The following is a 12,137-nucleotide window of genomic DNA, read 5'->3' as shown; positions in this document are numbered from 1 at the left end:
ATCATTGGTGCCTATGCGCACTCTGGCCGGGGTCTGCAACACCGATCTACTGATGTTGGCAGCTCGCTACGTAAGAACACTGCATTTTCATTCCAAGTGCAATAGTTTGGTACACTAACGCGGATGCTACGGGTAATCTGTAGTGGAACGAGTTGTGTCAAGTGCAAGAAAGCTCACTAAGCCCACAGACTATCGACATTGATGCTGTTGACAGTTTACTCGCTGGCAGTCTCAAACCGTTCCATCGGGTCGCTCGGCCAGCCGAACGAGTGCCATCTCAACAACGAATCATTCGGCCGACACGCTATATGCACATTACCGAAGCTTCATGCCCAGTGATTCCCAGAACGCCATCAAGCACAGCATGCGTGCCCAAAAGACCAGATCGACCGCATAGCTGCATTCCGACAAGCACGTCGTCGCGAAGAGCACGGCTTCTCTCGCTCACAGGCGCCAAGAAGCAAGAGAGCGCAAGCAACAACAAAAGTGAGATGACGAACTCAACTAAGAGACAAGAAAGCGCATGCAGCACCAAGAGTGACACAACGAACTCAAATACGAGGCAAACATCGCTTGTGCAAGTAGTCGATGGGACCAAATGCCACGTGCGACCAACGGCTCGCCCCAGTAGCGATGGACAGTGCGTCCTGCACCTCGAGGTGACCAGATTTCCGAACGGCGAAAGCAACCAAGCGGAAGCGGCAATGGAAATCACGCTCAAGATCACCGAGGTACAGTGAGCAAGCCTCGCGCAATATGAACAACGTCCAGCACTAACCATTGTCACTTACATGCACAGATCATCGCTCTACTGGGATCAACAGGGAACACGCAGCACTTGACCAGCCAGGCTGCTCTGCTTGAAGGCATCCTTCCGCTTCTTCGCATACGAGACTCGCAGCTATCTATCCCCGCACTTCAGCAGCAGCAGCAGCCAGAAGAACAGCAGGGACGTCAACAGCAGCAGCAAGAACAGCACCACCTGGCGAACGACACGAGCACATCGCTACCAGCCTCGAGCGTCGAGCCGACAAAGTTGACGCCTCGCCGTCCTCCCAGCAGAGCCGCCGGCCACCGCGTGCCCTTCCACTAGCAGTGCTTGCTCGTCCCCGCACAATACTCGCCGTCGATGAGCTTGTGGTCCATTCGATGTCACATGGCGCGTGCGTGGCGCCGGGCAGTGAAGCCATTTCAAACTGCGGATCCCCTGGCCCCGCGTGCAGAGCCGGGGCTTGCACGTTCAAAACGGATGGCAGTCGCGGGTGAAGCCATCTATTTTGGCGGGAAAAGGCCCGAAAACTATGAAGTTCCGCAGGTTCGAGTGTCGACCAGTCATTTCTACTCTGATTTCGGAGCGGAGCCGCTCGCACTGGCCGCGTCATTCCGCAATCCCCCCAGTCCTCTCAAGCAGAACCCACGTACGACTGATTGCTATGGCGGACTTCACCCCGGAGCAGCTGGAGGCGTGTCTGCTGCAGCTCACGCACCCGGACACGGAGCAGATCAAGCAGGCGGAGGCGGCGCTCAAGGCCTACACCAAGCAGATCGCGGCCGTGGGCGGCCTGCTCACGCAGCTGCAGCACTCGGCCAAGCCCGAGGTGCGCCAGCTGGCCGCGCTCATGCTGCGCAAAAAGATCTTCAAGCACTGGCCCAAGCTGGACGCCGCCGCGCAGGCGCAGGCCAAGCAGGTGCTGCTCTCGCGCGCCGCTGAGGACCCCGTGCACGCTGTGCGTTCCACCGTGGCCACGCTCATCACGGCGCTGGCCCTGCACGAGGTGCCGTCGGGCAACTGGCCCGAGCTCATGGTGTTCATCAACACGTGCGCCAACAGCGCCAGCGTGGACCAGCGCGAGATGAGCATGAAGCTGCTGCAGCTGCTGGGCGAGTCCATGGGCACGTCGCTGCAGCCGCACTTCAACGACCTCAAGCAGCTCTATGCCAAGGCGCTGCAGGACCCGGAGAACCTCAAGGTGCGCGTCGGCGCCATGCGCGCGGCCTGCAGCCTCGTGGAGTTCCTGGAGGAGGCCGACCTGCGCGGCTTCCGTGAGCTCGTGCCGCTCATGATCACTGTGCTGCAGCAGTGCGTGTCCAGCGGTGCCGAGGCTGAGGCTGTGGAGTTCATGGACGTGTTCTCGGAGATCGCCTCGCACCCGTTCCCCATCCTGGACCAGGCCTTCCCTCAGTTCATCGAGCTGCTGCTTCAGATCATCCTCGCGGAGCAGCTGGAGGTCAGCACGCGCGCCTCGGCCAGCTACGCTATCGGCGAGTTCATCAAGAAGAAACCGAAGACCATCGGCAAGAAGAACCTCGTGGCCAAGATCTTCACCACCATGCTGGACATTGTGGCCGCCGACGAGGCTGTGTCCTGCGGTCTGATCTCCAACCTTCTTGAGCGCGAGAGCAAGGCCGACGGCGACGACGACGATGAGGACGACGAGTCCCCCGGCCACCTGGCCCAGCAGACTCTGGACTCGCTGGCCCTGAGCGTGCCCGCCAAGTACCTGAACCCCGTCGTGTTCGGCATCTGCAACGAGTACATCACGTCGCAGGACGCTCGCAAGCGCAAGGCCGGCGTGCTGGCTCTTGGCATCCTGTCGGAGGGATGCTGCGACTTCATGTGCCAGAACCTGAACGAGCTGCTGCCCGCTGTGTACCGCGTCGCCCAGGACGCTGACCAGCACGTGCGCGAGGCTGCCTGCTTCGCTCTCGGCCAGTTCGCTGAGTTCCTGCAGCCCACGATTACGGACCACTACACGGACATCCTGCCGATTGGTCTGACGCTTCTGGACGACGGCTCCAAGGTGATCAAGGCCACGGCCCTGTACGTCCTTGACGAGATCACGCAGAGCATGGAGAGCGAGCAGGTGCTGCCGTACCTCGAGACGCTCGTGTCCAAGCTTGTGGCTGTCCTTCGCACGGGCTCGCCGCAGCTGCAGAAGATGGCTCTGGACGCCGTTGGCTCGATTGCCATTGGCGCCAAGGACGCATTCCTGCCGTACTTCCCGTCGGTGGCTGAGCTGATCCAGCCGTTTTGGGGCATCACGGACCCCAAGTTCTTCTTCCTGCGTGGTGCCGCCATCGAGTGCCTGGGCTACCTGGCCACTGCTCTGGGCAAGGAGCCGTTCCGCCCGTACTTCGCGCCTTCGATGCCGTTCGTGTTCTCTTCGTTCGAGCTCGATGACTCGGAGCTGAAGGAGCAGGCTTTCGTGTACTTCATCAACGTGTCGAGCATCTTCAAGGAGGAGTTCGCCCCGTTCCTTGAGCAGGCTGCCACCCACGTGCTGCAGGCCATTGTCAGCGACGAGGGTCTCCGCGTCATGGACGACGACGAGGACGTGCTTGAGGGCCTGGACTCCGACGACGAGGAGGACGGTGACGACCACGTCCTGCGCCACATCAGCATCCGCACCGACGCCCTGAACTCCAAGGTCCGCGCTGTCGCTGCTGTCGAGGAGCTGGCCCTGAACTGCGGTGGCCCCATGTTTGAGCCTTACATCCCGAAGTTCCTGGAGGCTCTCGCTCCGCTCACGGAGTACATCCACGAGGACGTGCGTGGCGCCGTTGCCGAGGCTCTCGCTGCCCTGGTGATCTGCTCGTTCGAGGCTTCGCACGCCTCGAGCGGTGACGTGCAGGTGTGGACCAAGGGTGACTTCAACAAGAACATCCTGACGCCCAACAACGCCGTCATCGCCTCGGCTGTGATGAAGAGCCTGGTGGAGGAGCTCCTGGAGGACCCTGAGGAGGTCGTTGTGGAGAAGGCTTTCAACGCCATCAAGGCCATGAGCGCCCGCGTCGGTCCCGTCGTCACCATGGACCACATGAACGAGCTGCTGCGCATTACCAAGACCGTGCTTGCTCACGAGCACGTCTGCCAGACTACCCACGAGGAGGATGAGGACGAGGAGGAAGAGGAGGGCGGCTCCGTGCTGGAGAGCGCGTCGGAGCTGATCGGCGTGCTTGCTAAGTGCTACGGCGAGCACTTCCTGGCCACGTTCCAGGAGCTGTTCCCGGCTCTGCTGTCGTTCGCCACGGGCCTGCGTGCCGTGCGTGATCGTGCCGCCGCTGTGGGCTGCTTCGCCGAGGTGCTCCGTGAGCTCGGCCCGGGCGCCCTGGTCTTCGTGGAGAGCGTGTTCCCAGTCGTGCTCCAGGGTCTGGCCTCGGACAACTACGTGCTCAAGGCTAACAGCGCGTTTTGCATGGGTATCCTTGCGGAGATCAGCGGTGACAAGCTCTTCAGCGCGTACGAGCAGATGCTGCAGGCTCTGCGGCCGCTGTTCGAGACCTCGGGCAACGACGAGGTGGTGACCGACAACGCGTGCGCTGCTGTGGCTCGTATGATCATCGCTGGCGGTGCCAACCTGCCTCTGGAGGCCGTGCTCCCCGTTTTCCTGGGTGGCCTGCCCCTTAAGGCTGACATGGACGAGAGCCCCGTGTGCTTTCGCTGCCTGAACGGTCTGGTGAGCTCGCAGAACCCTGTGGCACTCAACCTGATGCCCCAGGTGCTCGACGTGTACGCGAAGGCCCTTGCCCCCACCTCCAGCGTGGAGGAGGAGACCCAGGCCGAGGTGAAGGGATGCGTGCGTGGCCTGCTCCAGGCCTACGAGGCCCAGATGAAGGAGGTCATCGCGCAGATGAGCCCGGACGCCCAGGCTGCTCTCAGCTCGGCCCTTAACTAAGCCGTGTGGAATCCACGGATATAGGTAGTTTTGAAGCGGGGTGGCGGCGGCATAAAGCTTCGCCTGCCTCCCTCTTCTCCCTCGGCTTTTGATTCTTCTTTTTGATAGTAGTGAGTAGGTTGGGGAATATGTATAGAGATCATTTTCCGGTAGTTATGCCGTTCTTGCGTTCTGTTAGCATTGCGCTGTCGTTCATACAGATAGTGCGTACATTATTGTGTACTTGTGCATGCGTATGGAACAAGATCTAGCTACCAGTGCCATCACGGCGACAGCACCATTACGAGCACGTCGGTATCGACGAGCATGACTTAGCTGAACGTTGAGTAGACGCGCAAGAGTTGAAGTGCCTATCACTTCAACTTCTCAAAATGCAGGACGGTACAAGTACATGTAGTGGGTTCACATCATTTGATTTTGACAGCAATTAGGCCGCTCTACGATGGTGGGCCTCGACAACTCTACATGCAATTCACTGACGCAGTTCTCTAAGTGGGTTTCACTCGACATGCAGGCACTGCACGCAGGCACGATGCATGCAGCAGCAGGAAAGCAGCTCGAACGAGTCTAACGGAAGCTCTGGCCCACCTCGTTCTTCCAAGAGCTTGACGTGGCCGACGTAGCAACGGGGGCGGTCGTCACTCCCGTCTTCGGATTGACCGTGGGCGTCGCAGTCGAAACAGCAGCAGAGGTAGCAACTGGGGCAGCGGTGGTAGCGATAGGGGCTGCAGTCGGTGATACAGTAGTCACGCTCGGCGTAGCAGAAGCAGTAGAAGTCACCTCCGGTGTCGCTGTGGTAGTGCTTGGCGTCACTGTGACGATTGACGAACTGCCGCTCGAACTCGATCCTCCGCGCGAGGCAGCATTGTACAAAGCCCACGAACGCGTCAGTCCATCGTCCATAGTTGCCGTCGCCAGCTTCGAGAGCGCATCCGCCTGATTGATTGCAGCTTCGTTCACTAGCAACAGCGACAGCCACGCGTTTGTGGTATCATCTCCCGTGACAATCGCCTCCTTCGAAAGGATATCGTCCCATTCCTCCTGGATGAACGTCGTCGTCCGCACTAAACCGTTGATCGGCGACACAGGGATCATCTGAATGCCGTGGATGCAGTACTTCTCGGCGCTGAACCACGTCGCGTAGTCCGCCTTGTTGTCGAAGAAAATGCCCGTGACGTGGTTGGGCACGAACTGCGGCGGATGGATCGTGTTGTCTGACGTCATGAGGAAGTAAGTGCGCACGGCGCGAGCATTCAGACGCAACATGAGGCTGCCCAGGTCTTCCACAGCTTGGTTCTGGGTCACTTTTCCCCACAGCATCATGCCGTAGTAGAAGTTCACGTCCTCCGACGTACTCTCTTCGTCCTTGCCGTCAGCCATGGGCGTCACGCCGTGCGAGTACGAGTGGCCGAGGTACCAGGAAAAATGGCGGAATCTCGGGAAGTACTCGTCGTCCGAGCTTGGGTTGGCGACGTCGCGCAGCAATGTCCACACCATGGTCTCGAGCTGGGCCATGCCTGACCAAGACGGGTCTAGTTTCTTGAGAATGGCCGACGCCGTCACCCAGTAGCCGTAGTGGTAGTGGTGGTCATTGTACACACCATTGCCGAATTCCACATCTGCGTTGTTGGCGGTGAAGACTTGGCTAGTGACAACACCCTTGTAGGAGGTTTCATAGGCAAGCGGAGATCCGAGAGTGTTGTTGAGGAACGGCTCCACAATTCCCTCCAGCTTTGACAGGCAAGTGCTCAGCAGCGTACTGTCATCCCCCACTACCGAGCTGTCAGCAGCCATCAGGCACAGCGACGCGTACTTCTGGTATGCCTTGCCGTTGTAGTACCAACTACCAGTATCCAGACTCCAGTCGCTATCAATGTCGCTTTGGAGCGTGGCAAGCAGACCAATCTGCGAAACAACATCGGAAGACGGCTTGTTGGCGGGGTAGAAGTCCACCTCGTCGTCCGCTTCATCCTCTGTGAGCGTCCAGCTTCCCGACGTGGTAACTTGGCCCACCATTTGGCCGCGGGTACTTGAGTGCAGGACGATCGCTCCACTCGACTGCGTCGTGGTGGCGTCGCCCAAGACCTCCACCTGGTGAGGCAGAGCAAAGTGAAGAAGCCCAGTGCTGTCACACCCGCTGCCTTCGGTCTCCCACTGCAGCGAGTAGCTAGTGCGAGACGCCACAGACACATTGCCGCCACGGACGATGCACGACGAGTAGTCATCGTACACGGTCTGGTCGCCACTGTCAGGGAGGATTGCCACACGAAGCATACCCGTGTAGGCTGAGCTTGACACCAATGCCGATCCGGTGCTGTCGATGGAGAAGGACGCACTGGTGTCGCTGGAGTACACCACCCACGTCTGGTTATTTGGCAGTTGAATGACATACTTGCCCGCAGTCGAGTCGTCCACCATGGTCATGGCGTACTCGGACTCGATGCTAGCGGTGAGTCCCGAATAGGTTGCCGAAACGAAAGCCATACCGTTCACGAGAGCGGAGTCCATGCAGCTGTCGCTGCCCGATACGCAGGTGCGGACATTGGCACCGAGGTCGCTGAACGAGTAGATCTCGTAGTCAGGCTTGGACGAAGCGAACTCGGTCGCCGAGAGCGTGAGGTCGTTGTGGAATGCGTGCAGGTAGTACTTGACGACGCCGTCCACCTCATCAGCAAAGCTACGGTACGAGTACGAGTAGCAGGCTTGCACACCGTAGGGTGCTTCCTTGGGCAGCTTGAGTGCATACGGGTTCGACCACGCAGGGTTGGCCACCGTGTCGATATCCTCCGCGGTGGTGTGGATGAGGTTGCCCCACCACTTGTTGGTCGGCAGCGGCCGCGTGAGCAAGTCGGACGCCACGTTGATGATCGGCGCTAGAGTGGTGAGGGTGTCGTAGCGCTGGAAGAGATCCGAAGGTGCGTCAGTCGAGAACGGGGCGAGGTAGTCGCCACTGCTCGCAGTGCTGCCGGTGGTCGAGGTCGTGCCGACAGTGGACGAGCCGCTGCTTGAAGTGATGCCGCCCTGAACTTGCTCGGCGGGTTGAACCGTGCCTTGTTGGTAGTTACCAGCCTGCGACATCGTAATGTCCGCCAACGTGGCCGTGGCAGTCGCGGCCACGGTCACCGCAACTTGAGCCAATTGTGTGATCTTCATCGGCGACGCAACGGGATGGCGAACTGCAGAGAAGCTGGTGCGAGCTGCTTTGTTTCCGCTTGAGCACAAGCCAGCCAAATCGGAAATGAATCTCGTTCTCAAGCCCGAAGTTCGCCTTCACTCGGCTTAGCACGGTTTACCAAGCCAGACGAAAGACTTGCGTTTGCTTGACAGGCTGCACCACTAAGAAGACGCGCCAACATCGTACGCCCCTGATGGATACTAAAGGTGTCCAGACTTGGTGCCTGCTCTTTTCGGCGCTCGGACTTTCCCCGCTGTCATCTGGACGCGAACTTGACCACCTCCGGGCGGAAATGAGAATCAAACGGACGCAGCTTGCGCGCGAATCCAGCTGACTGCCAAATCAGAAAGCCGCCACCGCAGCTTTATGGTGCCGCGCGCGCCGAGTAATAAGCTCCGCTTGGGGCTGATAGTGTTGATGCCGATTCGCGTGATAGTTGCTGAACTCTCGAGGACCAAAATGAAGTTAGGCTGGCAATAAGTAACGCGAAAAAAAATGTTCCCGGCCACAAGATGCCATTCCGCCACGTCGGGCAAGAATCGGCTTCGTTTTGACACGCGTCGAGTGAGACTTGGCTCCGTTGCCAGCTTTAAACTTGAGGTGCAAGGCAGGCGGCAGGTGGTTCTGCCGCGATGAATGACGATAGCGCTGAAGTACATCTGGAGCACTGGAAACCATTGTATCAGATCCATGCCCGTACGTCTACTGAAATGGCGGCATTGAACACATGCTTCATCCCCCTCAAGGTAAGCTGGTGTTTGGGGTGGTGTCCTACGGTCGTGAGTGGAAGCTGCGCCAAAGCGCTTGTGCTGTGTCTGTTGTCGCGCATAGCCTTCCGCCCGCAATGTCGTACTAGTATATACCAGATTGGTATAGTTCTAAATTTGGTACCAAATATTTAGAAATGGACCACTCTGAAAATTGTACACCATCAGATGGTGGCTAAATTTCCTCGCTTTAGTGCCATTCAATTTCTGTATGCTCTAAATTATCTCTCCCTTTAGTGTCATTTTAGTGTCGTCTTGAACAACGCTGCCACACTCAGCAGCATGGCCGGCATGAAGCGACCTCGACCGGAAGACCATGCCGCCGACGGCAGTGACAGCAACAAGGCTGCGAAAGCTCTCCCTCCCTCCGTCTCAGCTGCCGTGAAGAAGCTCCAGCGCGCATGCCACGAGCTTCAGCTGTCGAGTCTCCCGCGTGTCATGACGGGGCGCGAGGACGAGCGCGACGAGATCTACACGGCGCTGCGCTCCTCCATCGAGCAGCAGAGCGCGGGCGGGCCCATCTACATCAGCGGCCTGCCGGGCGCAGGCAAGACGTCCATCGTGAAGGAGGTGATCCGCTCGCTCGAGACGCAGCGCGACGCCGGAGAGCTGCGCAACTTCGCGTGGGTGGAGGTCAACGGCCTGCAGATGCCGCGCCCGGACGTCGCCTACAGCGTGCTGTGGAAGGCTCTCCAGCCACCGGAGCCGGACGGTGAACAGCCACTGGCGCGCGCGATCGGCGCCGCGCGGCTGTGCGAGATGCTGCAGCACGAGTTTCACTTCAAGAACTCCAAGCGCCCCATGCTGCTGGTGCTGCTGGACGAGATGGACTTCATGCTGGCGGGCAAGAACCAAGTGCTGTACAACCTGCTGGAGTGGCAGACTTCTGCCACGGCCAAGCTCGTGCTGGTCGGCATTGCCAACACCATGGACTTGCCGGAGCGACTGCCCACGAAGATCCGCAGTCGACTGGGAGGGCACCGCATCACCTTTCCGGCGTATACGAGAGCCCAGCTCGAGAACATCATCCAGCAGCGTCTGCTTCAGCTCGACGTTTTCAGCCAAGAGGCCATCCAGATCTGCGCCAAGTCGTTGGCGCACCAGTCGGGCGATGTTCGTCAGGCGCTGTCGCTCTGCCGTAAATCCGCCGAAGTGTGCCTGTACCGACTTACGTCGCTCGACCGGGATCCAGCGGCTAAGGAGGGAGGCGAATTGGTCGTGACAGGCGAAGACTTGCACGAGGCTCAGCAGGCCGTGTCGGTGTCGGCGCCGATGACCCGCTTGCGCGCGTGCAGCAAGTTTGAGTGCACCTTCTTGGTTGCTCTGCGCATGGAGGTCCGCTCCAACGCGGCGCGTGGATTTACCAAAAGTGGCGCCGAGCTGGAAGCCGTCATCGAGCGCTTCGCGATTCTCTGCAAGACGCACTCGTTTGTCCCCATCCCACGACTGCGCGGGCTGCTCTTTATCTGCGACGAGTTGGAGCGCTCGGGCATCATCCGGCAGATCTCGACGCGCACGTCGCGCTACCCGCTGCTGGAGCTGCGTTGCTCGCACCAGGAGCTACAGGACGTCTTTCTCACCCACCCCGTCGGCATGCAGCTTATCACTTGAGTACATGTGCCAAGACACACAAATGGATCGATGGATTTTGACGCTTAACAGCAGCAGATCACTTGTTTACTACTTAATCGCCAAAAGGAGGTCCTACTCATGCAAGGCAAGGTGCTGCTGCCCAAGTTTTGCAGCTCAAACGAAGAGCTACGCAAGCGGACGAATCTATCCTCGCTGCATGCAGGTTCTGCCTAGCATTAGTACGCGAGATTCCGAGGCTTGGTGTAATACGCCTGCCAGTTCAGCCCTATACTGTAGTAGACACAATCACAATGACATCACAACAAACTTTAAGCTTCGCCTAATGAAAGGCTACGAGTTGTTTCTTCGAAAAGGGTGGTGTTAAAAAACACCAGAATGAAGTGAGAGGCTAAAGCCACTCGCAACGAAGGCAAGCTAGAAAGCTACCAGTGCTGCAAAGTTGTTGCTCAGGCAGCCGAAGCTGCACGAACTTCTAAGCGGAATGCGCTTATCCGCCGAAGCCGTACAGGGTGCGGCCCTGGCGCTTGAGGGCGTACACGACGTCCATGGCCGTCACGGTTTTGCGGCGAGCGTGCTCCGTGTAGGTGACCGAGTCGCGGATGACGTTCTCGAGGAACACCTTGAGGACACCGCGGGTCTCCTCGTAGATGAGGCCGGAGATACGCTTCACACCACCACGGCGTGCGAGACGGCGGATGGCGGGCTTGGTGATGCCCTGGATGTTGTCGCGAAGAACCTTGCGGTGACGCTTGGCGCCGCCCTTGCCGAGTCCCTTGCCGCCCTTGCCGCGTCCAGACATGGTTGAGTTGTTGAGGTTCTTGAGAAAAGGGGAGGAAAGTTGTGGTTTCCAAACCGGAAATTGAAGAATGAGAGATGGCGGCGGCAACTCGCCGCGCTTTGCGCTTGGCGCCAAGGCCCCCTACTTCGCGGCAGTCACCGCTCCAAGCCGCGGCTATATCGCTCGAGGTTTGAACCGAAGGAGACCTACCCCGCCGCGCCAAACGCTTTTTCCTCTGGCCGCGCCTTCTCGACCCGGATTGGCTGGATTCGCGTCATTTGCTTTTGGAGGACGAGGATTGGCGGAACCGTTGACAGCGGAGACCGCTGAGTGGCCCTCAGCGGAGCCCAAGCGCGCGAAAAACAAACGCGGGCGCCCACCCATGCCGGAAGCTCATTCCCAAATTCTCCCTCAAGCAAAGAAGAAGCAACCATGGCCCGTACCAAGCAGACCGCCCGCAAGTCCACCGGTGGCAAGGCCCCGCGCAAGCAGCTCGCCACCAAGGCTGCTCGCAAGTCGGCCCCCGCCACGGGCGGCGTCAAGAAGCCGCACCGTTACCGCCCCGGTACGGTCGCTCTGCGTGAGATCCGTCGCTACCAGAAGTCGACGGAGCTGCTCATCCGCAAGCTGCCCTTCCAGCGTCTGGTGCGCGAAATCGCCCAGGACTTCAAGACTGACCTGCGCTTCCAGGGCTCTGCTGTGCTCGCCCTTCAGGAGGCCGCCGAGGCCTACCTCGTGGGTCTGTTCGAGGATACCAACCTGTGCGCCATCCACGCCAAGCGTGTCACCATTATGCCCAAGGACATCCAGCTGGCCCGCCGCATCCGTGGCGAGCGCTCGTAAGTTGCCTGTCCGCAGCTAACTAGCTTTCGCTGCTGAGCTAGTGCGCACCGCAGTGTGTGCGCTAGCTCGTCTTCTGTCGTCCTAGCGTCGACACTTTCATTCTGGTGTTTTTTAACACCACCCTTTTTGAAAGAAAACACAACGATGTGCTGTAGAGCTAGTCAAGAAGAGTGCTTACACCATTTTCTAGTGATGATAGCTGTCACTAAAGTCTAAAGTGTAAAGCCCGATGGCCAGCACTAGTGGTAGTACCATTATCAACTCGTTTACTCCGCGTGCTTCTATGAGCACTTCCATCTCACAGC

The 12,137-nt window shown here is 59.1% G+C and overlaps 5 protein-coding genes across 5 annotated transcripts; 3 read left to right on the top strand and 2 right to left on the bottom strand.

The window, feature by feature from the left end:
- Positions 1-1,433: 1,433 nt before the first annotated feature.
- On the top strand, positions 1,434-4,676 carry PHYSODRAFT_471015 (hypothetical protein; the record flags this gene model as incomplete). The annotated part of the gene is made up of 1 exon (XM_009517383.1): positions 1,434-4,676. The coding sequence occupies one exon, from the start codon at positions 1,434-1,436 to the stop codon at positions 4,674-4,676; it is 3,243 nt and encodes a 1,080-aa protein (XP_009515678.1).
- Positions 4,677-5,243: 567 nt separating this feature from the next.
- PHYSODRAFT_473081 (hypothetical protein) lies at positions 5,244-7,754 on the bottom strand (the record flags this gene model as incomplete). The annotated part of the gene is made up of 1 exon (XM_009517382.1): positions 5,244-7,754. The coding sequence occupies one exon, from the start codon at positions 7,752-7,754 to the stop codon at positions 5,244-5,246; it is 2,511 nt and encodes an 836-aa protein (XP_009515677.1).
- Positions 7,755-8,483: 729 nt separating this feature from the next.
- Positions 8,484-10,229, top strand: PHYSODRAFT_358492 (hypothetical protein; the record flags this gene model as incomplete). Its single annotated transcript, XM_009517381.1, has 2 exons — positions 8,484-8,597; positions 8,856-10,229. 2 exons carry the CDS (start codon positions 8,484-8,486, stop codon positions 10,227-10,229), a joined length of 1,488 nt encoding a protein of 495 aa, XP_009515676.1.
- A 292-nt stretch (positions 10,230-10,521) lies between these two features.
- Positions 10,522-11,051, bottom strand: PHYSODRAFT_284259 (hypothetical protein). Its single transcript, XM_009517380.1, has one exon. It carries the CDS (start codon positions 11,008-11,010, stop codon positions 10,699-10,701), a length of 312 nt encoding a protein of 103 aa, XP_009515675.1. The 5' UTR covers positions 11,011-11,051; the 3' UTR covers positions 10,522-10,698.
- Positions 11,052-11,421: 370 nt separating this feature from the next.
- Positions 11,422-11,832, top strand: PHYSODRAFT_322070 (hypothetical protein; the record flags this gene model as incomplete). Its single annotated transcript, XM_009517379.1, has 1 exon — positions 11,422-11,832. The coding sequence occupies one exon, from the start codon at positions 11,422-11,424 to the stop codon at positions 11,830-11,832; it is 411 nt and encodes a 136-aa protein (XP_009515674.1).
- Between the last annotated feature and the right edge of the window lie 305 nt (positions 11,833-12,137).

This window comes from Phytophthora sojae (genome assembly GCF_000149755.1).
Source record: "Phytophthora sojae unplaced genomic scaffold PHYSOscaffold_1, whole genome shotgun sequence".
Taxonomy (NCBI): domain Eukaryota; phylum Oomycota; class Peronosporomycetes; order Peronosporales; family Peronosporaceae; genus Phytophthora; species Phytophthora sojae.
The sequence above is the reverse complement of the archived record's forward strand: the minus strand, read 5'-3'. Positions and strand labels throughout refer to the sequence as shown.

What these genes read in the sequence shown, in the direction of transcription:
- PHYSODRAFT_284259 (XM_009517380.1), bottom strand. Translation starts at nt 11,010, where the DNA reads ATGTCTGGACGCGGCAAGGGCGGCAAGGGACTCGGCAAGGGCGGCGCC.